Genomic DNA, 22,932 nt, shown 5'->3' with positions numbered 1-22,932 from the left:
CAACAGGCAATGGGCAACGGGCCACGGGTAACAGGCGGCGGGCATGTCGGGCTGATCCCTGACCACGATGTGGCTAATCTCCATGCCAGGCGCTGTCGTCTCTATCTACCAGCGGAATCTATTTGACACTGTCTCACTGTCGGCCAGTTGGCCGGGCAGCCCGTTCGCTTGTCTCCTGTTTGTATGTAGTTTGATTTTTGTCTTTAGCACGCCATGTTACAAGAATTGAGAAACTCCTCGGGGTCTGGGTCTTGGTTTGGTCGCAAGTGCCGAGCACCGGGCATTGGGATCCCGGTTCCAAGCCCGGGCCAGGTCCCGGGCGGGTGTGACATTTTACATGAAATTACTTTGCATACACATGCATCAAATTAATTACACGATTAATGTTCTCACATGCAACGAACAGCTCTGAGACTGGGCATCTTTCTAACTCTTCTCTCTCTCACTCGCTCTGTCAGCTTATGCAAATCTATTTCGCGCGATCATTGCAGCATTTGCATGTGGCTATCTTGATATCTTTGCCGGCAAGAAAATGATTCCAATGCCTTTCGTGATATGTCTCAGCACCCCACCTAACCCCACCATACCCTTGGCAGCTTTCTTCATTTGGACTGGTCTGGGTCTGGACTTGGAAGAATGTGTGTTGGAATTGTGTGAAACATGCCATTTGAATAATTATCTTATTTGCATTGCAGCCGCAACAAACAACTGCAGTCAGTTGCAAATTAAAAAGTGCAAAGTCCATTCTATTCCGACCCGTCTCTGGCCCAGTCTCTCGCTCACATGTTAATCTCTTTTGGCTGGGCTTTGCGAATAGTTCAAATTGATAGCTGAGATTTGCGGCGCAGATAAGCCCCCCTGACACTCTGTGTGAACATTGCCCATGCAAATCGCGTGCAGCCCCAGCGTCGGTTCGAGCCGTGCTCCATTTCCGTCTACAGCCACTGCCACATCCACATCCACATCCCAATTTTAATTCCAATTCCAAATGCTAGGCTCCGGCTTCGGTTTGGGCACTTTCGAGCTGCAGCTGCAATCCGCTTGCTGTTTCTTTCCCTGCCCCTGCCACTGTTCCAGTCTCTGGCTACTTTTCCACTGTTTGTGTAACATAATAACAAAGTCAAACAAATGATAAGTTGATAGAGTCACAATTGCGCGCCACTGTCGCTCCACAGTCGCGCTCTCAGGCAAGCTCTGCTTATCTATTTAATATTTTTTTGTTCATTCTTTTCTTCTATTTTGTTTTGTATTTCAGGTAGCTTCTGAATTTTTATTATCAAAATACTAATTTCTTTGTTTGCACAAGATTTCCAAAAACGCAGTACGACGACGGCACCTACGGTACCTGCTTCAATTTGTTATCAGCTTATAAATATTTAATCACAGACTTGTACTTGGGCGTGCTTTTTCGTCGCGATAGCAGCGCAAGATTTCCTGTGTCCAAGAGCGGGACAAGCACATTTTTCGAGTGGGACAGGGCATGAGCACGTTCCACGTTGGACAACGTTGCGTATGAATAACGACGCCCATCTGATCTCCGATATATCTGAAACATGGATACATACAGTAGTCGCACAATTATGTCAAGTGCTTCTACACGGAATTAACATGTTGCCACTTGAGTGACTCCGCCGAATCGTTAACTGGTGGTCAGTTCAGCTACCTGCCCTGAAATGGCCCAATAGCTTTTACAGATAGCAGAGCAGCCAAAATTTCCCCCTCATTATTACCAGTTCCATTAATATGCAATTGAAAATAGATAGTTGGTCGAACATGCTTTATTTGTTGGTCAACTTTACTGCTTTTTGGGCTCTTATCACAGGGTGAATATTTGGTAAAGTTTCCTAACGAACCGGCTGATATATCGGGCTTGTTGAGAGAGACATGATTATTAACTTTTTTCATTAATATAATTTGAAAAACATAAAATGTCAGAAGAAAATACTTTTAATTATTAATAAGTACTTTTCAATATTTGTTCCACATGTTAATTCTTTTATTGAACACAACAATCTGAGTGCAATTGTGTGCATTGCATTGTTTTACAGTTTCGAAACGAGTTCGTTCAACTTAAACCATTTTTTATTTTTCGATTTTAAAAATGTTTCCAATTGTATAAGAACCTTATCAATCTAAAAGTTGTAGTCATATAGCTTATATTTTAATTGGCATTTCCCATTAATTTTCTTAAATCAAGTCCGCTTCAAAGTTCGCCAGGTGTTGAAAAAGTTGAACTTTGCGACTTTAATCTGAATTTAACTCGAAGAAAATAATTTTGCCAAAACAAGCTGCCACTCAAGTATATTGCTTTCTCTATCTAACTTAGTTGAATGGTGTGTGTGTGTGTCTGTTGTATAATTGTGTGTAATTAACTTGCAATTTGATTGAAATTATAGCCTGCACATACTGGAACTGGCTGGTATGTATGTATGGACATATATATGTATTTGGGTATATATATTTATACGTACTATATATGGCAAATTTACTTGGAGTAAAGCAATTTGCGTGTTGTGGCTGTAAGCGTCTACGGCAACCCCAAAAGGCAGCCATATTGTGAATTGCTTCAGCAGACCTCCCCCACCAGTCTGATTGGTCTTCCAAGGAGCAGTGCTCCTACGATGCCAGCCACTTTAATTAAAAATTCAACCCTTAAACAAAATGGCACAGCGCACACATGAAGACACTCGCAAGCACACACACAACACACACACCATACACACACCACACACACAACAATATACACATGAGAACGCATTTCATTTCATTCAGCGAACATTTTACAACTTGAACAAATTTGAAAAACAATTAAATGCCATGCGCGCAATTAAATACACAGAAGGTGGCAACAACAACAGCAGGAGCTGCTGAAGTGGCACACTGGCTGGCAAGTCGGTGGGTGTATTGTGAGTGGGGGTGGTCCGGGCATATACCGTTAATTAAGCAGAAGCAGCTGAAACGCAGCCAACGCTGTGCTGACTGTCAATGGGGATGCGAAGGAAAGGAATGAGCATGGGGCTGGGGCAGGGGCTGACGTTCGGCCTAGGTCTGGGTCTGGGTCTGACTAAGCACTGCTTCAGGGCGCTAAAGCCACAGCAGGAACAACAACCAACACGACATAAACAGACAAACAAAAGCTTTTGTGCCCTGGCAATGCCAAACAACAAATCCATCAAAACAAACAGCCGTCGGGGTTTATACGGATTGGTATTTGGGGTTCCCTGCTCTCCCTGAACCGCATCAGAAACATAAACCAAGCGAAAACTTTCGGGCTGTGCGGCCATGTAAAAAGGATTTAATTATTTGTTCTAAGGATATGGATGCGAGTATATGTGTTTGTGTGTGTCTTGCCTGCTTGTGGTTCTCAGTCAGTCCCAGTCAGAGTGTTTGTACACAAACAGAAAAATATGTTTCACGTCCACTTTCGTGCTAAGCAAATAGTACCTCATAGCCCAGAGGCAAAGAGGGGCAACGGAAGAGCGCAGCTCAACAATGATTATTGGGTCTGGTGCAAATGCTAAGCTGCAGTTTTTAATTGTGAAAACAAGTCCAGGCTTATCCTTGTTGGCCTCAGGCAGCAGATACATCAATTGCAAATGCCAGCCCAATCCTAATACTTTTCCCATTCCCGTACCCATACCCAAATGTCAAATGCACGCGGCAAATACTGCCGGGCAATTAGAGACTCTCAAGTCCTGCCTCCTGGTTTCGTGTCGCACCAGCAAATGAGTAACAATCATAATAACAGCAACAGGAACAACAATTTTCGAGATGGCACACGCGTGTCCACGCCCCCGAAAAAAAATCGTCTCGAAATGGGAATGAAAAACACTTCCCACGCGCTGGAGAAGTTCTGCTAAGAGAATCAAACGCCTGCTCCCGTTCGCCATAATTTGATTGTTTTGTTTGTAGTGTGGTGGGTTGGACCGTGCCGCCCGGCCTGAGTCTGGCTGAGGGCTGAGGGCTGAGGGGTTGGGCAGCTCTACTAACTGTTGATTGTAGTGATTAACGGCGGCGAGGCAGCGCTGTGATTACCAGCTAGTAAATTATAGAGCCGAATCTCTAGTGAAAATTGCATGTTTTGACTCCTGCATTTCCTTTCGTTCCTTTCCTTTTTTTTCTGGGTGGGCACGGCACGCGGCGTTTGGTCGGGCGAGGAGCAATTATGCGGCAGCTGAGCCGACTTAGCCAAGTCACTTGGAAAGCTGACCAGAGTCAGACCAGCGATTAGAGAGAGGGGGCTATACGCAACATAATGAAGTGTCCGGGCAATCAAACAAAACAACAAAAGTTTGGCAACACCAATTGACCAAGTGGCTATTGTTGTTGTTGTTTAGTTGTTTGTTGTTCATTTCGGGGCGATTACATTTTATGGCTCGCCTGCAAGCACAATTTGCGGTTGTTTAATGTGCGGCACGTTTAAATTTTTAAACAACACGATTGTCATGTCTCGATGTAGTCGAGTTCTGGCATCATCAAAAATTTAAAGAGCTGGCAACGCCATTTTGCTTATTGACGCTGCGTTTAGCTGATAAATAAATAATTTGGCTGGCAGGCGCTGCGCTGTGGGTGGCAGGTGGTGGGCAGCGGGCGGCGGGCGGCTGTCAGGTCTCCAAGCCCCCAAGTAGATGGTAGAATAAAATCCCCCAACTCCTCAGAGCCAAAAAGGTAAACGAAAATTGTTTCTTGATCATTTTAATGCACCCAAAGGGACGCAAAGTGAAAAAGTTTGGGGCAACATTACGTGATGTGAAGCGGCATGATAGCATGTTGTCGAGCGGCATGAGCCGGCAGGAGGCAAGTGTGGCAAGCCATTGCCTTAGTTCAATTTCATTAATAGTGAAAGCGGCAGCTTGGCCCTCATCATTTAAATAAAAACCAATATTTGATTATAATTGTCGCAGGGCATGCAATGTGATAAGCAACAGCAGCAGCAAAAGCAACAACAACAACAAGCGATCCGATTCGTGCCAATGGCAACTCGATAGCTTAATTTCCTGGCCGCTTGCTAATTGAAAATGTAATTAATGCACGCATCAATAAGCCCTGATCCAGTGCCGCATCCACTTCTGTCCTGTGCCATCCTTTCAAGGAGCGCGACTGGCACTTAGCACGACGCATGCCGCATGCCGCAGCGTCTTGCGCCGGCTATCTGCAACACTCGCCGTGTTCAGGTAACTCGATACAATTTCAATAGCTTGGATACCGCCCCGCAGCGCACAGAACCTTCAAGTCAAAGTGTGCGGCAAGTGTGAAAGATTCGAAAAGCTGACCGACTCGAACTCTGAAAACGTCCACTGCCGACAGGCCTATCGAATTTCGCCCAACATGCCACTCATAAAAGGAAACTTTCGTTTCGTTTTCGTTGGGAAAATGCAACCCTTTGTTTTACATAGGTTCTGTTCTCTTTTTTATTGTTTTTGTTTTATTTTTTCTGCTCTTAATGCAGCTTATTAAATAGTTTCTTTTGCTCGCCTTAATGAGCCACAAATTAGGCTGCGGTTGTCCCCTTTTTTATAGCCCATAAAGTTTGCAAGAGACTGACGCTCATATAAAAATAAGTGATAATTACAATAGCTCCGATTCCGCTTTGGGCCAGAGGCACCTACGCACCGCCAGTCATGTCCGTTTAGGCTGGAAATTGTTTATGCGACTATCTAGAGACACCTCATAGCTCATACAGACACGGGACAAAGACAGAGAGGCAAACTACTTGTATGCCAAATGAGAGAGAAAGACTTTGTTTCTATTCGAGCTTTAAAATGCAGACAACGTAGCTAATTATTAATACTTTGATTGCCAAAGTAGCAATTTTCGAATAACGAATTAAAAGACGGCTCAGAAACATTGGCAACTAGCCAAAATTATTCTCTCACGCATTCGCCACTACTATAAGTGACAAATATGAACATTTTTTCTGATAAACTTTTACGCTAAGTTCGAGGTAAATGCGAAGACACAACTTTCAATATTGAGAGCACTTTAAATAACGTTATTTTTAATTAAGATCTTCAAAGTGCAACATTTTTCGGTTTCGACCCGCAATCTGTCTAAGATAAGAGGTCTTTTTCCAGTTCCGGGGACATTTTCCACTGTTTCTGCTAAGGTTTCCTCTTCCATCAATAATAAAAACTGCAATATGATTACAACTTTTGCTCAAATGCTTGCTGGCTGGGCAACGTGCTGAGGTAGTCAATTAAATGTAGAAATGCACACCCATTCACACACCCACACACACCCATACACTCACCAGCTTGGTCATTTGGATTGTCTATAGCGGGGCGCTATTAATATGCGATTTAACAAATATTTAGCGAAAACACATGCGATGCGCTCTGCATGCCAAATGAATCAAAAATGGTTGTACGCACACTCGAAATTTATTGTATTCGAAAGTCAAGAATTTTTACGAGCTTGGGAAAATAATAATTTAATGCTTAAAAATTGTGAACAATTCGCCTTTGCGTGGCAGGGAGGAAGGCAAGGTAGCTGAAGCAGCAAAAACAACAAAGGCAAATAAATAATATATTTATATACGTGTACATATATTTGTATATACCTCAACATCTGTGTACACGTGCATGAAATTAATGCCGCGGCGTATTATTTTTGTTGACTTCTGCGAGCGACAACAAATTTTGTCGTTATTAGCAGAATTTAAATTGCTGTTACCGATCGATTTCGAGCATGGTTCGTAGGTTTTGGGGGGGAAGTGGGGACGTGAGGACGGCTGGCTAAAAATATGGCTATGGCTATGAGTGCCCTGGCGAGCCTGGACATTGACATTTTTGGTATCTGCAGGCCGAGCGGAGCGCTTAATATGCCGCCATCGTCGTCGACGTCGCACCGCTAAAGATGACGAGGCTGTTGTGGTTCTACTCCTAGTTAGAAGACGCCCGGAGTCGCAGGCAAAGCCAAAGCAGAGCTGGCTCTGTTGCATATTAATTTGATAACTTATATATATATGTATGCTATATATATATATATATATTTGCACACGATGTTGTTGCTATTGTTGATGTCTAGGCCTAGGCCACGATCGTTGTTGGGGCATTTGTTTGGCCATAATATGGCCGGGCCATGGCAGTTTTGACAACTTGACAGTCGTGCAGACTAAGACTCAGACGAAGACTCAGACGCGCACACTGAGACAGTCCGGACAGAGTCATCGACTTGGACAGCAACATCGACATCGACAGCAACAACAACAGACTTGGTGATGTCTTGGTCGTCCCCGAGTTTATATTGATTGTATGTCCAGTTTTATGTGGCTCATTTTATGGTTGGCGTGTCAATTTAAAGCGACATTTATAAGCAATTTGTAACTAATTCTAACAAACACCCAACGCTTGCTCGTCAATTTGATCTATGTATAAATATCAATATGTATGCACTCACTTATATATCTATTAGTGCCTGCCCCTGACATCTATATCGCTTTGTAAAGTAACAGTATTAATGCGTTAACTATCTATTTTTTATGTATTTGCAGCGGCCGCCCAGCTCATCGTTGTCCTATGGGGGCGCAATGAACGATGATGCGCGCTCGCCGGGCGCTGGTAGTACACCCGGTCCATTATCACAGCAGCCACCTGTCTTAGATACATCAGACCCTGGTAAGTAGTGCACATGCAATAATATATCTATATGAAAAAATTGTTATCAACCTGAAGAAAGAAAATCAAATGAATAATTCACCATTCGGTTCTGTTGAGCTTTAGCCGAGGAGTGTATGCTCTTTACACCTTTGCTGATTTGACGCTTTGTCAGCTCTTTGATTATGTTGTTTGCTTCAGTTTGAAGTGCTGCTGCGGCTGTTTGTAGCTGGGCAAAGTTATGAGCAGACAACTACTTCAACAAACAGTAACACGGCTTAGAGCTTAAGCACATATACGCATACACACTCGCACACACATGGGGCAAGTGCGACTTAGAGATACTTAGGGACAACCCTAAGCCTCGACTCGTAGACTGCCTGTCTTTTGCATGTTGCAGAGTTGGTGATTGCACACACTCTTCACTCTTCACTCCACAACGCCAACTTCAAAAGTTGTGGCAGCCGAAAGATTTTTCAATATTTTGAGTGCGTGCAGCAGCAACAACAACAACCACAAGAGGAGCAACAACAAAAATAATAACTTCGCACTTGGCGCTTCTTTTTGAAGATTTTTATGCTCGGAGCACTGGTCGGTGCTCGATGCTCGGCATCGTCACTTGGGCTCCACGTTGAATTATTTATGGTGATAGGCAAAATATTTTTATGTGTTTTTCTGTTGCCGGCAAGAAAACAAAAGCGCTCGGCGCAAACACCACTCGAAAGAGACACTCTCGGGCCACTCGTCGTCCGCCGCTTGGAGCCTCGAGTGGCCCATGGTGATAATGCAGTTTCAGTTTTTGAGGAAGGCGCAACTTTTCGGCCATAGACCAAATGACGCGCTCTCAAGCCTTACCATGATTTTTACTGGTGGATGGAGGAGGCAGCCAACTGGACGGGTTGGTGGGTTGCTTTTGCTATAGATATTGCTTTACACACACGCCAAAGCCAATCCGCTAGACAGACCGACGGGCTGACTGACTGACTGACTGACTGACTGACTGAAAACAACAAAAATAACCCAAAAAGTTGAAAGTGAGCCGACTACAAAAGCAATACACTATTTGCAACACGACGAAAATATTCTAGTCGACTTTTGTGGCGCTTTTTATGAGTGTTGTAGTTTTTTTTCGGTTGGTACGACGCGCCATTTTGATTGATTTATCTACACGTCGAGTTACTTTGTAGACAAATTAAATTTTTAAACACAGTAGAAGTATTTGAAGCTGCACTCTCCGTTTTGTGTGTGTGTGTGTGTGTGTGTGTGTGTACGTGGATCTGTGCGAATGAAAATTATCTACACTTGAATAAGTTTTTGCGGGCAACGAACAAATTTTAATGTTCGTTTCATTTTCGCCATGGCGATAAGAAAATTTCGCGTCGCTCGGTGAATTCACATCATTTCCCTTAGCTGGGCAAATTTGCGGCGCGTATTTCGGGCGTAGCAAATAGATATTTTCTACATTTTAAGTAGACATGCAGACAGACAAGGAGGAGGCAGAAGTCCAGGAATGTGGTTACCAAAGAAATTCACTGCTGCTGCAGCACAAATTCCATTGCACACACACAAAGCAAGAAGCAGGAGCAGAAGCGGCGACAAGGACACAGACGGGGACACGGACAGGGACGTGGACAGGGGCTCTGGTTGGGGTAGCAACGGCCGCTGAGGGTTGCCGTAATTTTATGCACGAATTCGTAAAATGTTATTCAAATGGAAAATGTGATTTTTATCAATTTTGACAGGAATTTTTCGCAGAAAACATAAAGAAAACGTAGCACAAGTAAAAGCGGCACAAGGATGTGTCCTCTGACTGCCTTGGCTCTCAAGTTTGTGTTGTGTGCGTATGTGTGTGTGTGTGTATATATATGATGAGCAGCACTTGAAATGTTTAAATCGTTCCAATTTATGAGGTCAGGCAATTTCCCAAAGAGAGAGCGAGAGAGAGAGAGGCATATGGCGGTACCGACTTAAAGCAAATACATTTTTATAATGCTGAATCTATAAGAATGAACAAAGATTATTTTAATGAATGATAAGAGATAAAGTAGAGGTCATAATTGTCTCGCTTGGCATAATTGTCCTTAAGAATGTAATTTATATTCTAAATGCTTTAGAAGAGTGTTTCATTGAAAAAGTATAACGTTTAATCGCTTTTTGATGAGATTTGAGAGTGTCACTCGATTGCTCAAGGCTCACATAATTTTGACTGTATTGAATTTACGCTTATAGTTTAGCTGCCAAGGCCTGGGTCTGCTTAGATCCATCTTGCTTGGCTTAATTACTGGCCTCATCATAATCGAAATTGTTAGGGGCGTAAACGCGGCGACTTCTGCCTAGATAGATTTCCATAAATAAATAATCCCAGCAATTAGTTGGTGGAAAGCCACAAGTCAGTCGCCGAGTCGAGTGGAGTTGAGGCGAGTCGGGCCTGCAGACAGTTTCGTGTCAGTCTCGATTCAGTTTGGAGAGTTAGTCTTTGGGTCTATAATTATAGGGCACCCTCATCAACGTCGCGCGTACCAGCGTTGCATTCAATTAAAAAATATTTGTATAGCTCTGGGTTGTGACCTGCCCAAAATGTTGATGACGATGATGACGGGTTTCAACGTCTGTATTTTTCTTTTCATTTTCCATTTTTGGCGCAACAGTTAATGCGCAATTAAAGAGCCAAACCAGGCGATAAATGTCAGCAATCTCAGCTATGAAAATATGTTAAAGTTCGTGTGTGTTTATTTACATTTAAAAGTCGGCTATGTCGCTTGTCAAGTGTCGCTTAAATGCAAATCAAAACGAGATCAATTTGATTGCCTTAGCTGCGAAAATGAAAATAAACAAGAACAGCGGGCGTCCAACCCTCAGCTCTCAGCCCTCAGTAGTCAGCAGTCAGCAGTCAGCACTGAGACCTCAACCCTTCGGTGGCAGCTAACCCCCGTCTGACATTGATTGAAAATGCTGCGTGACGTAAATTAACTTTCATGGCGTGGGGCAGCCTCAGAAGTGCGTGTTATCCTTTCCGCTCCGTGCTCAGCGCTCGGCGCTCCGTGCTTAGCGTTTGTCAAGCCGCAAGACCCACACAATCGCCAATTGTTACAGTTTTAAAGTTACGACGAGGGTTGGCTGGCTGATGAATATCCCGTGTATCTGTATGTGTGTTTGTGTGAGCATGTGTGTGGCAGCTTGTTGTTGTCATTGCGGCTTTAATGCCACATTCACATCCATGACCTGGAGTGCACTTTTCGCTTTTGCTACTAAGGCGATTATCTTTGTTGCTGCTGTCGCCCAATTTTTGCTTATTTACATTGACGAAATGTGTTACGACTGCAACAACAACGACAACAACATCAAGCTGAGTAGGAACAATAGCAATAACAATAACAGGAAGCTCTGGCCCTCTTGCCGTTGGCTGTTTGTTATCTTACCACGCACAATTAGACAATTTTTATTTGCCTGGCCGACAGTTTCTCATTCACATGGCCAAAGAGCCTGAGAGATTCTCTGTGTCTTTTCTATGTCTGTTTCAGTTTGCTTTGCAGCGTGAAGGCATTCTTTCTTGTATTTTCGCTGGTTCACTTTTAATAGAATTACATTTGCTTGGTTTGACAGCAAGACAAATCCGGGAACGGGATTCTATCAGAAACTATGTGGTAATTTAAAGGTTCGTGCTGTGAATTAGCACTGGCGGAAGCTTCGATAGTTAACTAGGCATTCGAAGTTATTCGAAGCTTTTAGCGGGGAGGCACATATGTGTAAGACAGCAAGGCAAGGCAACTCTAGATATTTTATTTTTCATATCCATTTCCCAGGAAGTATAGTTAAATATACTTTTTTAGATGCATTCAAAATCTCCCTTCAAGCTGCGTTTTGGAATCCCGTTGTCACTCCCCAAACTCAAATATCCATTCACACCTCAGCATCAGCCAATCTCTCTGATGCAAGCATCTGCCTTTCCCACAACTTTTTAACTCTTTTGTCAAACGCTGACACGATTTCCGCCACCAACGTGGCATAACAACAATAACAACGCAGACGACGATAAAAAAATTAAAATTTTACGCATTAAACAACTTTTGAATAGAAGCGCTCGCACGGCTGCCAAAAATTACCCATATCTGTTGTTACGTATCTGCGCACCCCGAACCCAGTTCCGATCCCAATTCGAGACCTACCAAAAAGAATAAAAACCAATCCCAAAAGGGGCACCAGCTGCCGCACGTAGTACTACGTACCCGGCCAAGTTCACAATCATAAAAATTGAAACAGAAATTCGATGTTGCCTGCGCCTTTCATAATGAGCATCCCACCCCACCCGAATACGGCCGGGCCGTAGAGAGCTTATGTAACATTACGTCAAATTGCACAAAAGGCAATACATCTTCATCCCCTAACATTGCGAACACGCACACACACACACACACACACACAGAGAAAGACACTCGCACACTCACTTCTTATTTTACAATGAAAATTTACGAACTGACTGTTGCATATTTGGTTGCTGCCGCTTGCTGCTCTCTCGCTGCTGGCACATTATCATATTTCTAGGACCGACACGCCAATGAATAGAATGCGCATCGAATTTCCCAGACCTGGGATTGGGCCCGGTTTTTTGTTTTGGTGGGGGCTTAGGGTGCGCTGAACGAAGTGCGGGCTTCGGGGTTTGTGCGCTTGCCACATCAAACTCAACGAGCACATCAACAAAATCATCAACACCAGCGACAGCAGGGCGGTAAACTCCGCTTTCGACTTGGACCCTGTCACTGGCAGAGGTCGCAGCATGGTTGACAAACAAGCAACACCAACAACAGCCTGGGCGCTTTGTTGCCGCCTGGCAGGGTTGAGGCCGCGTGCAGACAAAATGCAAACTTCCTTTAGCTATGTTTTCAGGCATGAAATTTTCATATACAAAATTGTGTTTTCTTTTTTGATATCTTTTGTGTTTCCACCAGCCGAAAGGAGGAGAAAAACATCAGCTACGACTCGTTTTACATGGGCTGGTCCCATGACTTTGACTTGAATGAGTCTAGCTGGAAATTTATCGCCGTAATATAGTTATGATCTGTGCTACACTGGCCGCCTCATAAATTAGTCACAGCTGAAGTGTATCAGTTGGCCAGGCGACTTTCAGACAGTAACCGTATGCTGATAACAACTTTCCAATACACAAATTACTGTGTGTGTGAGTTTGTGTGTGTGTGTGTGTATGTGTGTGTCGACTTGACAGACAAGGCCTTTTGCACTTGCATTTTGTTTTTGTATTTTTCGCACTCGCTGCACTCATTCAACAGTCGCGTCAGTCATAAAAAATCATGTTCTTCTTGACTTTTATTATTCATTATTTTCACATTTATTTTACCCGCTACAAATTTGCAACTTCAATAATATATCGCCATTTTGTATATATGAAGAGCCCCAACATGAACAACAATAACAACAGCAACGACAGCCTTTAATAGAGCTATCAAAAAGTGCAGCCTGCTGATGACAGAGGCTTATCAAGTCGCCAGTTGCTGGCTGCTGATGCCCCCCCGTTTAAAATTGCATTTCTCAACACACAAATCACAAATCACTGCAAGGCATGCAATCTCTCACACAAATCATTCCATTTTTGTCCGCTGCCAGCGTTGATGTCGACGTCAGCGTCGACGCCAAGTGTCATTAGCGTCACACGCCGACGACGTCGTCGTCGTCGTCGACATCGTCATCGTCATCGTTAGCTCGATGTCGGACGGGAGGTTCGTTCGCTTTAAGTGTTTATTAGTATGAAACATTTATCAGCAATTATAATTATATGGCTATATGTGTGTGCATTAAATGGTAGCGAACTTTGCGACCCGAGATAGCGAGTGGACACGTTTTTATGGCAGCCACTGTACCACTGTGCTCACTAAATGCTTTTTAAATGTATGCCGCAAATTAAGCAAAAATGCTATAGGCTGGACAAAAACATCTCGAGTGGATACACACACACTCTCACGCACACACCCATACGCCCATTAGATGAAACGCAAGAGCAACTCCGGTTCCGTTAAGAGGGTGGCAATACAGTTTTTTATGCAAACAGGCAACACCTAAGACATTAGCTTGGGTTCTAACCAACAAGAGGGGCGAGAGCCAGCCCAAAACCAAACATTCAATGACAAATTATGCGCTTTTGCTGGGCGTAGCCACCTGCCAGACCTACCAGCCGGACCGCCCAACCGCCCACCGCCTAACCACCGATCCACCTACATAACTACCTGACCAGCTCTACCATTAACATTACCATGTTGTTATGCCACCTACGAGCATTCCAATTCTCTATTAAGCGGCAACGGGAGCGTGTCGTGGGCGTTTTGCTCGGCTCGTTTCGGGGGCGTGTCGTGTTTGGAAAATTTTTGACATTTTGTAATGGGAGCGCGGAGCAAAACGACGGCACAGCCAAACAGACAAGCAGACAAGCTAGCCAAATTATCTTGCGTCAACAGGAAGAAAACGTGTAGAGAACATTGTGGTAAATATTTTCGGGTAGTCTGAGGTAAGTAAGTAGTAGACTAGCCTAATGATAAACGACATTAGTGAAACGTGGCATAGTTGTTTTTGTTCGGGGTAGGAAGCGCTGTAGAGCATAATGAGCAATGAAGTACCAGAACAGGAAATGAAGTTGTCGAACCCGGCCGTGTAAGGACTAACGAGCAGAAAATATATATGTATGCAGCTCTTTGCTGAAGTGGGAGTGCGAGGATCGTCAAATTAGGTAAACGCGTTTCATATTTCATGTTGTCCTGCATAAGGTGTCATCTAAAATAATTGGTATAGGCTAACCATAGCACAAAGAGAGAGAGAGAGAACAATGAGAACAATAAATTGTCTGCTCCTCGCACCCTTCCTTTTAACGTAGAAGATCGTTGAACCTGTCTTTGTGTCATTTGGCTGCTGTTGTAGCGCATCCACAATATCAGCGCCAATTGTCCCATGTCCCATGTCCGAAAAATGACGACAACCAAAAGAACGCGAATGGTGGCACTGGTTCTTTATGTTGTTATATTGTTGCCCCGTCTGCTGGCCCCCATCTCCATATTGCTATCCCCACCCACTGTACACACATGTGTCGGTTGCTAAATTTAAACAACTTTTGCCCGCAATGCTTTCAATGGAAAAATATCTTTTGTAGCGCCAAATGGCGCCGTGGCAAAAGTTTCATTTTGTTTGGTTTTTTCTTTTTGGTTGCTGGCTGCTGGCTGCTGTTTGCTGCCTCTTCAAATATTCATTGAGTTTGAGTAAAAGGCCGAGGCCGAGGCCGAGGGCCACGCACTGGCATAGGCACAGGCACAGGCGCAGGCACGCAGCCATTTCATTAGTAGAGGACAGGGCCCGAGCCAACATATGGAACTGAACTGACTAACCGACTAAAGCTGGAGCTCCTCTTCACATTTAAATGCGCACATAATTTCTAATTTGTGCCTCTAATTTATGTGCTCCAGCAGCGAGACCCAAAACTTAGCACAACAAACTTGCCAATTTAACGGCGCCCGAGCAAAAAAAAAAATGAAAAGGAAAATAACCAAACGCAGAAAATGGCAGGGAAAAACTTTTGCCGCCACTTACATATAAGAAATAAATAAAGCCATTCCTTCTAATATACAAAAAGCCTCGAAGAGAACCAGAAATGAGAAAATTACTTTTTTATAAGTACGACAGCATCAAGCTGGCTGAAAGGCGGGCAGGCTGAACGGCAGCCAGGCACACAGTCAGGGAAAAACCAACCACCCGACAAACCCGCCAACTCCAATCTGCCTCCGCCCAGCTCACCTTGATGATGTGCACAGCAGCAACAAACATTAAGTACTTGGCCCATATAAAAGGGCCAGATCCGGAAGACGAGATCCGGGGCCAAGTATTGCCAAACATTGCCTAATTTGGAATTGCCTACAAAATGTGCATTAAAATAACTAGAATCTACTACCGCCCGCCCCTCTTGACGTGCTCCCGCCAAGAGAAAGCCCCAAAAAGGTGTGTAATAAAAACAAATGTCTGTCGTTTGTTTATATCAGCAAGCGACACTTTTTTTCGGGAGATTCTTGTTTTTTCTTTGTGTATTGGTGAGGTTGCGAATACGCAGCGTTGTTTGTGCGAAATACAAACCCTTTACAACACCTGATGTGGTCGACGCGTTGACTGAGTGCGAGTGAGAGAGAGAGACAGCGCGAGCATGCAGGTGAGAGGGAGCGATTGGTTTTAGTGCGCTGCAATGACAAGCAATGAAATCAAAAGGCATGCAGCAGAAACAACCACAAAAATCGAACTAAATTTTACGACATAAACATAAATTTTATGACAGGCGAAAGAGTAAACGCTCGAACGCCCAAACGCCCGGGATCTCGGCTGGCAAAAGGAAATCAATTTTATGTGCTGGCCAAAATAACAACAACAACAAATAATTTCCTCGAAGCGCTGCATAGAGAGTGGAGCTGTATGGGAAGACCACAAGAAAGCGGGCGTAGAAAAATCTATAAAAAAAAATATGTGAGAACTATTAAAAAGTCGTAAACCGAAACCAACTGAACATCCCCCCGAACGGCGGGCAGTGCGGTAGAGAGGGAAGATAAAGTGTTTAGCTTTGGCTTTGCATGTCGTAAAGTCGCCGTCAGTAGATAGATAAATAGATAGAGACAGATATATACAACGATATAGATTTATCGATGCAACGGCTTAACGCCAGCCACTGGCCCGGAAATTGCCTATAGCCCACTGAATGTTTCTTGGGAGCTGTGAATGTGAACGTTTGCATTAATAATGCCATTAATGGTCACATTACAAGTGTAATAATAATTGTCCTTGATAGATACACGCACGCACACACAAACACACCGACATGGATATCCCGTACTGCAATTAGGCCAAGCGACTGTCCAAACTGTCCGACTTGGCTCGGCCTGCATTTTGGCTTAATGTAAACGCATTTAAACGCAATTACTTTTCACTTGATGTGTGTGTTGTGTGTGTCTCTGTGTGTCAGTGGGTGTGTGTGTGTGTGTGTGTTTTCTTACCAACTGACACGTACCAAAGCAATTTCTGTTGTTGTTGCTGATACTGATGATGATTGCTGCCGTCGCTTGGAGTGTCGTCATAAAGATCCTTTATCAAAACGTTAATGGATTGAGTTATATGTACAGGCACATACCTTCGAACTTGCATGCATGTGTGTGTAGTAGACTTACCTTTGTTGTTGTTTGGTTGTCGTTGTTGCTTACACGTGTGCTTGAGTGTTTTGGCTCTGTGCACTTGCATTGCGTTGCCTTTTTAGTGTCGAACGTCCCACAAACACATTTAATGTAAAGTTAATGAAATGCTCTGGCCGCTGTGCGTAATTGTCGAGCACAGGGTATTATTAATTATGACGCACCCTAATTTTTGTAAAGAGCCAAGATACTGGATATCCTGTTGCCCATAGCATAAATGTGCTGAAAAGCCATATTAATTGCGTTTTAATGAAACTAGGAAATTTGTGTCACATACGCTACGAAATGAACCCTTTTCGAGGAAAATTCCTATAGAAATAGATAAATTGTATGCGTTTTTGCTCTTGAAAGCAGATCAAGCGACCTGATAAGAAAATGGGAATTCGGAGAAATACACACATTTATCAATGTGCTTAACAATGTTCTGGAACAGGTTTTAGAATGTTGCTGGCCTCTTGAATTAGCATATGCCATCAATTACATAACTCTTTATGCGATTCGCCTGTTCAGTTTCCGTTAAGCTCTATTGCGGTCTTTTTTGCACTATTATGCATATAGCTATCCCTTTCCCAAAGGCAACCACAAATGAAATTAAATGTAGGCAGTATAAAAAATAAATAAATTCAATGAAAACAAAAATCGCTGCGGTTGGCGCATGTTTTTTTTTTTTTTATTTATATTATTTTGTATTTTTTGTTTTGTTTTTGGTTTTATTCTATTATCAGTTGGCATGAAAAAATAATATAAAATAAAACAAAATGAAATAAATGATGTTTGCGCAGGGGTATGTATTGCATATTTGAGTCGATGGAGGCGGTGCATGTGTATGCGCTGATAAAAAATTCATTAATTCATATGCGAAATGCAATTAAGCGCAGTGGCTGCCACAAAAACAAAAGCAAAAAAAACGACAAAGATGACAATTAAAAAAAGCTCGTGGCATAAATAAATGCGAAACAGCAAACGCAGCGGCAGTTAAATTAACAAATTGCATGCATATTTTAAATAAATATAAATATTTTAATAAGATTAAACTATAATGCAGCCAAATGTCAAAGCCGCGCATTCCCAATGGGATAACACATGAATTTGCAATAACGGGAGTAGCGAGCATAAAAAGTGCATTTTGCTTAATTTATGCGGTTTTCAATTACCCTTTTTGATATGAATTAATGACTGCACCCGGACGCGTTTTCAGCTCTCAGCTCTCAGTGTTTTTTCTATCACACACACACACACACATAAATTAATTAACATTCCTGTTTAAAGTCACAAAATATTGCCAAGAAAAATCAAAAGGCCACCCAGTCAGCCAGCCTTTCTCTGCGCTTCTCAAGCTAACACAGCATTCGTGCGCCGCTCTATGAGCTTCTCAGGTGCTGACTTGCTCTTCTTGCTACATTTTTATTGCATTTCCAATACGTTTGCTTGTTGTTGCATGCTGCACTCAATCATTTAATCCAAATGTTTTGTTTGCAACTACTTTGAGCTATGTGCATTCCTGTAACCGCAACAACATCAACATCAACAACATTCTTGGGCCCTATGTCTGGCCAGCACAATTTCATGCCCGTGTAAACTATTTGTCGACAATTTTGTCTGCAACAAAAGTCCGCGTGCCACAGCAAAGCCAACCAAGCAAGTAACCAAACCCACAGCGAGCTCAAGTCCATATCCAAGTTTTAGTCCCAGTCCTCGCCTCGTGCTTGTTCGACTCCAGCAAAGCGTAAAAGCGCGCGCTAGCACGAAACTTGGTTGCTTTAGTCTTTTGGGGCCTGGTCAATTGCCGGTCTAATGACTGCGACTTCAGCTGCTACTTGTAGGCCGCCTATCACGCCAATCCACAGCACTCGGCGCACATCCTTCTCAAAAAAATGCACAAAATATGCAAAGTACAACGATTTAAATCAATTCTATGCGCTATCAGGCTGACTTTCGGCATCGGCCCAGGCATTGCCATTGTTTTTGCTCTCTCTTGATCTCTGTCGCTCTTCTCTCCATTTGGCGCTTATCGAAAGTTTACGCGTGTAAAGTAAGTTTACGTGTAGCACGGCAAAGTGCATTGATAAGCCATTCAACTTGAGTCTGGGTCTCAGCTCTAGACTTTCTTTCCTTCTGCCTGCTGATTAGTCGATCAACGAATGAATTCAGGCTTTTAAATATGCAAAAAAATACAAAGAAGAGGAAGAAAAGTAAAGGGCTAAAATGAAAATCAAGCTAAGCGGCATTAAGAGCCTCTTAAGAGGCAACTGCGTTCACGAGATTCGCGGCTCAGGTCTGCACAGGTCTTGGCCAACTCCATTATAGCTCATTATCACCCCGGGCAGAGTCTTACATTATGTTGATGAGATTTTTTTCTTTTCTTTTTTTCTGCACTGGCCGTTCTAATAGAAAAGCCCTGGCTTGTATGGGCAGTTACCAAGGGAGAGAGGTAGAGATTTAGTGAGGGAGCGTTAAGAGTGGAGACGAATGTGCCAGCCGCTGTGCTGTGCTCTGTGCTGCGGTGTTCATTAAAAGGCAGCCACGCCCACAATGGCTTTCATTAATTGTTGACAATGATTACCAGGGCCGATGGCCTCAATGGCAAGGAAAAAAAAACAAAAAACAGAGCACAATGAAACACGAAACGACTCAAGAAGAAGTCAAAACGGAGACGCAGCTCGAAAAGAAGTCGCTACGTTGGCCAAGCGAAATGCAATTTCAATTTCCAACGACAGGTGATAAATAAATCGAAACGCAACGAATTGAAATGAATCGGCATCGGTGGCATCGGCAATCGATTCGATGCGCTGCGTTGCGAATGAAATTGCGCCATATTTGGGCGTTATTTGTGACCGCCACTGAGTTGGCCAACAGGCAGCCAAGAGGCTGAGGCATACAGAGGCTGACGCAGCGGCTGACGCAGAGGCTGAGGCGTTGGCAACGAGCGTCGCATCGCGTCGAAGGCATTTAATTGCCACCACGGCGTTTTTGACGTCTACGCATCAGAAATCGAGGCCCCATTGCTGCTCTCTGTCCACAGTCCGTTGTCTGTTGTCCGTTGTCCGCTGTCCGCAGCCCGTTTGCTGTGCGCATTTTGAAAAGGTGTTTTGTCGCGAGACCTCCAATCCAACACCCGTAGCTGAGTACCGAGCACATTTCCCGTTCCCAGTCCAGTGCAGTCTCAGTCGGTCTTCTTCTGGCCCGAATGCGAGTGCGAATTGGCATTTTATTTTGCGCATTTGGCATTTTCGGGGCGCGTTGTTCATTTAACCGTGTTTAGTGTCTGTCGCTGTTGCGCTTTTTAATTTCATTTCGATTTGCTTTTTGCCAGTCGCCGGTGTCAGTGTCAGCTCCGAGTCCCGAGTCTCTTTTACAGCACGTTGAACAACAGGAACAAAATGATTTAAGATGTTCGACTGTCAGTGCTGACAACATTGACAGTAAAATTATTTCTACGCGCTACAGAAGGTTAATTATCATTGATTTATTTACAACTAAAACCAAAAAACAGCAAGAAGCAGCATAGTAGACGAAACAAGGACAACTCGTGCTTAAATGAACTACAACTAAATACCCTTTGAATTGTCCCAAGAATTAGTATATCGTATATACACATATGGATGGTATTCCCATATACATCATACGAAGCTGAGTTTGAATATTAAATTATTGTTATTATTATTATTATTATATAGAATATTATTCAACGTACACACTGAAATTTAAATAGAAGCGTTTTAGAGCAAGGGATTCCTCCATCTAGTTAATATTCAGAAAATTGTTTTGGCACAGCAAATGGTTTACGAGCACCATATGATTGGCTTAAAATGCCATTTTATATGCCATAAAATGCAAAAATGTGCATAAAAAGCACAAAAAGACTTAAATAAAAATTAAATAATTTATTGAAATGAAATGCGTGCAAAACAAACATTCTGCAAACTAACAAAAAGCTGAAAAAGCAAAAGAAAAAATTACCCATGACAGCTATAAATATTTTCAAATAGACAAACAAACAAATAACAACAACAAAAAAATGTAGATCTGTGCGTTAATTTGCATTTTTGTTGCACGATAACAACGACAACAACGCAACAACAAACACGTTAAGCCGCAAGCCAAATTAAAACACGAGACATTGTTAAAATATTAAATTAAAATTAACATTGCAAAATGGCAAAAGCGCGCGGCCAGCAGGTGCGGTGGGAGGCAGCGGTCAATAAAACTGCTTGTCAAAGTGAATTTAAAATAATTATTGTGCATAATGCGGCATGGAGCGTATTAAATTAAATGCTGCACAATAATCGAATTAATAACAATAATGCGTTATAAAAACAAAAAATATACATATGCGTGTGTAGACACTGTGAAAGGTGTGCACACACCAAAGAAAAACAAAAAAAAAAAAAAATACAGAAAAACAATAGAGGCTGGTGAATTTTGAAAATTATTTATTTATTTTAGCTGCATTATGTGGACTTTTCTCATATCTCCCTTTTTTTAATGCTAATTAATACAAAATGTGCATTAAATTGAAAGTGGCATTAATTTATTATGGTTCTTGTTTCTATTTGCAGATGGTAAGTTCTTATCATCACTCAATCCTTCAGAACTAACATACGATGGTAAGTCACATTTCACATTAAGTCATTTAACACATAGCATTATTTAGTATTGCGTGCACTTTTTTCATGGGGCCGCTCTCAGCTTCAGCTTCCGCACACGTGGCCCGAGCTGGTTCACACATTAATCAACCTACCAAGTTGGCCAGCGATCAAACTTTGATGCCTGTGTGTCTCTTTGTCGGGCTGTCTGTTGGGCTGTCTGTCACTAATCCTTATTTGCCGGCTCGCTTAAACGCTCGCTCCTGCTGCCCGATCACGTTCCAGCTGGCTCACGCCCAGTTTGCGCGCCGAGGCCGCTTCCTGTTGGCCGTTTCGCTTAAAATGAGAAATTTCTTTTTAATTTAGACTTAAACAGATCTGGCGGCTGCAGCACAAGGCGCAGCAGTAGGAGCAGGAGCAGCTGATAAAAAATCATTATAAAGTTAAATTTTAATTAAAAACTACAATCGATTATAAAAAGGGCAGACTGTCTGCGGCTCATAAATTGAACACACTGGCGGTCTCTGAGCTTTCAACGTGCATGCCACGCCTCCCCACAACCCCCAAGCAGTAGTTACTATCAGCGCTGCTGCTACCCCACCCCGCTGCTGCTCTGCTCCTCACAATAATGATGATGATGAACTTGTGCCAATTTTGATGTGAAAATCGGCGGCCGCGCTGTGCGCAGTGGCAGTTTACAGTTTGATTGTTGCCAGCCGATAGCTGGCTACGATCCAGGCCCTTGCCGTGATTATATAAGCAGTGCTTTTCGCTTTCATTAATAAGCAGCAGCCACAGCAGCAACAACAATTAACCCACTAAGCGTTTGCCTGGCACGTGATTTTTGATGGAAATTTGATTTATAGTCTGCTTGTTGTCTCAGCTCGCTTAGCGAGCGTCATAAAAACCAAAAGAGAATATCACAATGCAGCTGTCCGTTGTGTTCTTCTTCGGGCATGGCATCTCTTTTTATGACGCCACGCAGCGTTAACTTGAGGAATGGCGTGTAAAATCAATAAGGACGTTAAAATTAGCAATAGTTGTAAAAATGGTCTGCCAGTAGCTGCCTCAAGCACAGAGCCAACGACCAGACGACATCGCCCATACGCCACACCTTACACCATACGCCCCGTTGCCGTTAGACGCTATTAATTTGGGTTTCTGTGGACCAGGACCTAGTAACCCAGTAAACATTGCCAGACACAAGTTTTTAGGCCCTGCCAGACGGAGCGAAAAACAAAACCAAAAAAAAAATCCAAAATGAAAATGAAATATGCCAAAAAGTGTAATTTGTATTATAAGCTACGTAGAGCGGCACAAGGACCGAACTGGAACACGCTTGTGTGTGACTTATGTGCGCCCACAACAACAACAACAACAACAGCAGTGACAACAACAAGAACAGCAATAAGAACAACAACAATATTAACAGCAACAATATGAACAAATGCAATGGCCACGGCCAGGGCCAGACACAAACACAGACACAGACACAGAGAGAGAGAGAGAGAGAAAGAGAAAGAGAGCGCATTT

The 22,932-nt window shown here is 43.1% G+C and overlaps 1 protein-coding gene across 4 annotated transcripts; it reads left to right on the top strand.

Moving 5' to 3' along the window:
* The first annotated feature begins 19,667 nt into the window (after window positions 1–19,667).
* On the top strand, window positions 19,668–21,868 carry LOC115761870. Of its 4 annotated transcripts, none has more exons than XR_004017780.1 (3): window positions 19,668–20,263; window positions 21,373–21,375; window positions 21,509–21,868. XR_004017780.1 is itself a non-coding variant. In XM_030703870.1 (3 exons), the coding sequence occupies exons 1-3, from the start codon at window positions 20,412–20,414 to the stop codon at window positions 21,763–21,765; spliced, it is 291 nt and encodes a 96-aa protein (XP_030559730.1). In that variant the 5' UTR covers window positions 19,668–20,411; the 3' UTR covers window positions 21,766–21,868. The 4 variants fall into 4 exon arrangements, 2 of the variants coding, with proteins under 2 accessions (XP_030559730.1, XP_030559729.1); XR_004017781.1 differs by having other exon boundaries at window positions 21,373–21,420; window positions 21,503–21,868; XM_030703870.1 differs by having other exon boundaries at window positions 19,668–20,442.
* The last annotated feature ends 1,064 nt before the right edge of the window (window positions 21,869–22,932 follow it).

This window comes from Drosophila novamexicana, unplaced genomic scaffold (assembly GCF_003285875.2).
Source record: "Drosophila novamexicana strain 15010-1031.04,08,12 unplaced genomic scaffold, DnovRS2.1 tig00000512-arrow-arrow-pilon, whole genome shotgun sequence".
NCBI lineage: Eukaryota > Metazoa > Arthropoda > Insecta > Diptera > Drosophilidae > Drosophila > Drosophila novamexicana.
This window is presented reverse-complemented; position numbering and strand designations above follow the sequence as displayed.

Coding starts and splice junctions, on each gene's coding strand:
- LOC115761870 (XM_030703869.1), top strand. CDS start 20,412: ATGGATGGTATTCCCATATACATCATACGAA. Junction 20,443..21,372: donor TCCCATATACATCATACGAA/GCTGAGTTTGAA, acceptor TTCTATTTGCAG/ATGGTAAGTTCTTATCATCA. Junction 21,421..21,502: donor TTCAGAACTAACATACGATG/GTAAGTCACATT, acceptor GGCCGCTCTCAG/CTTCAGCTTCCGCACACGTG.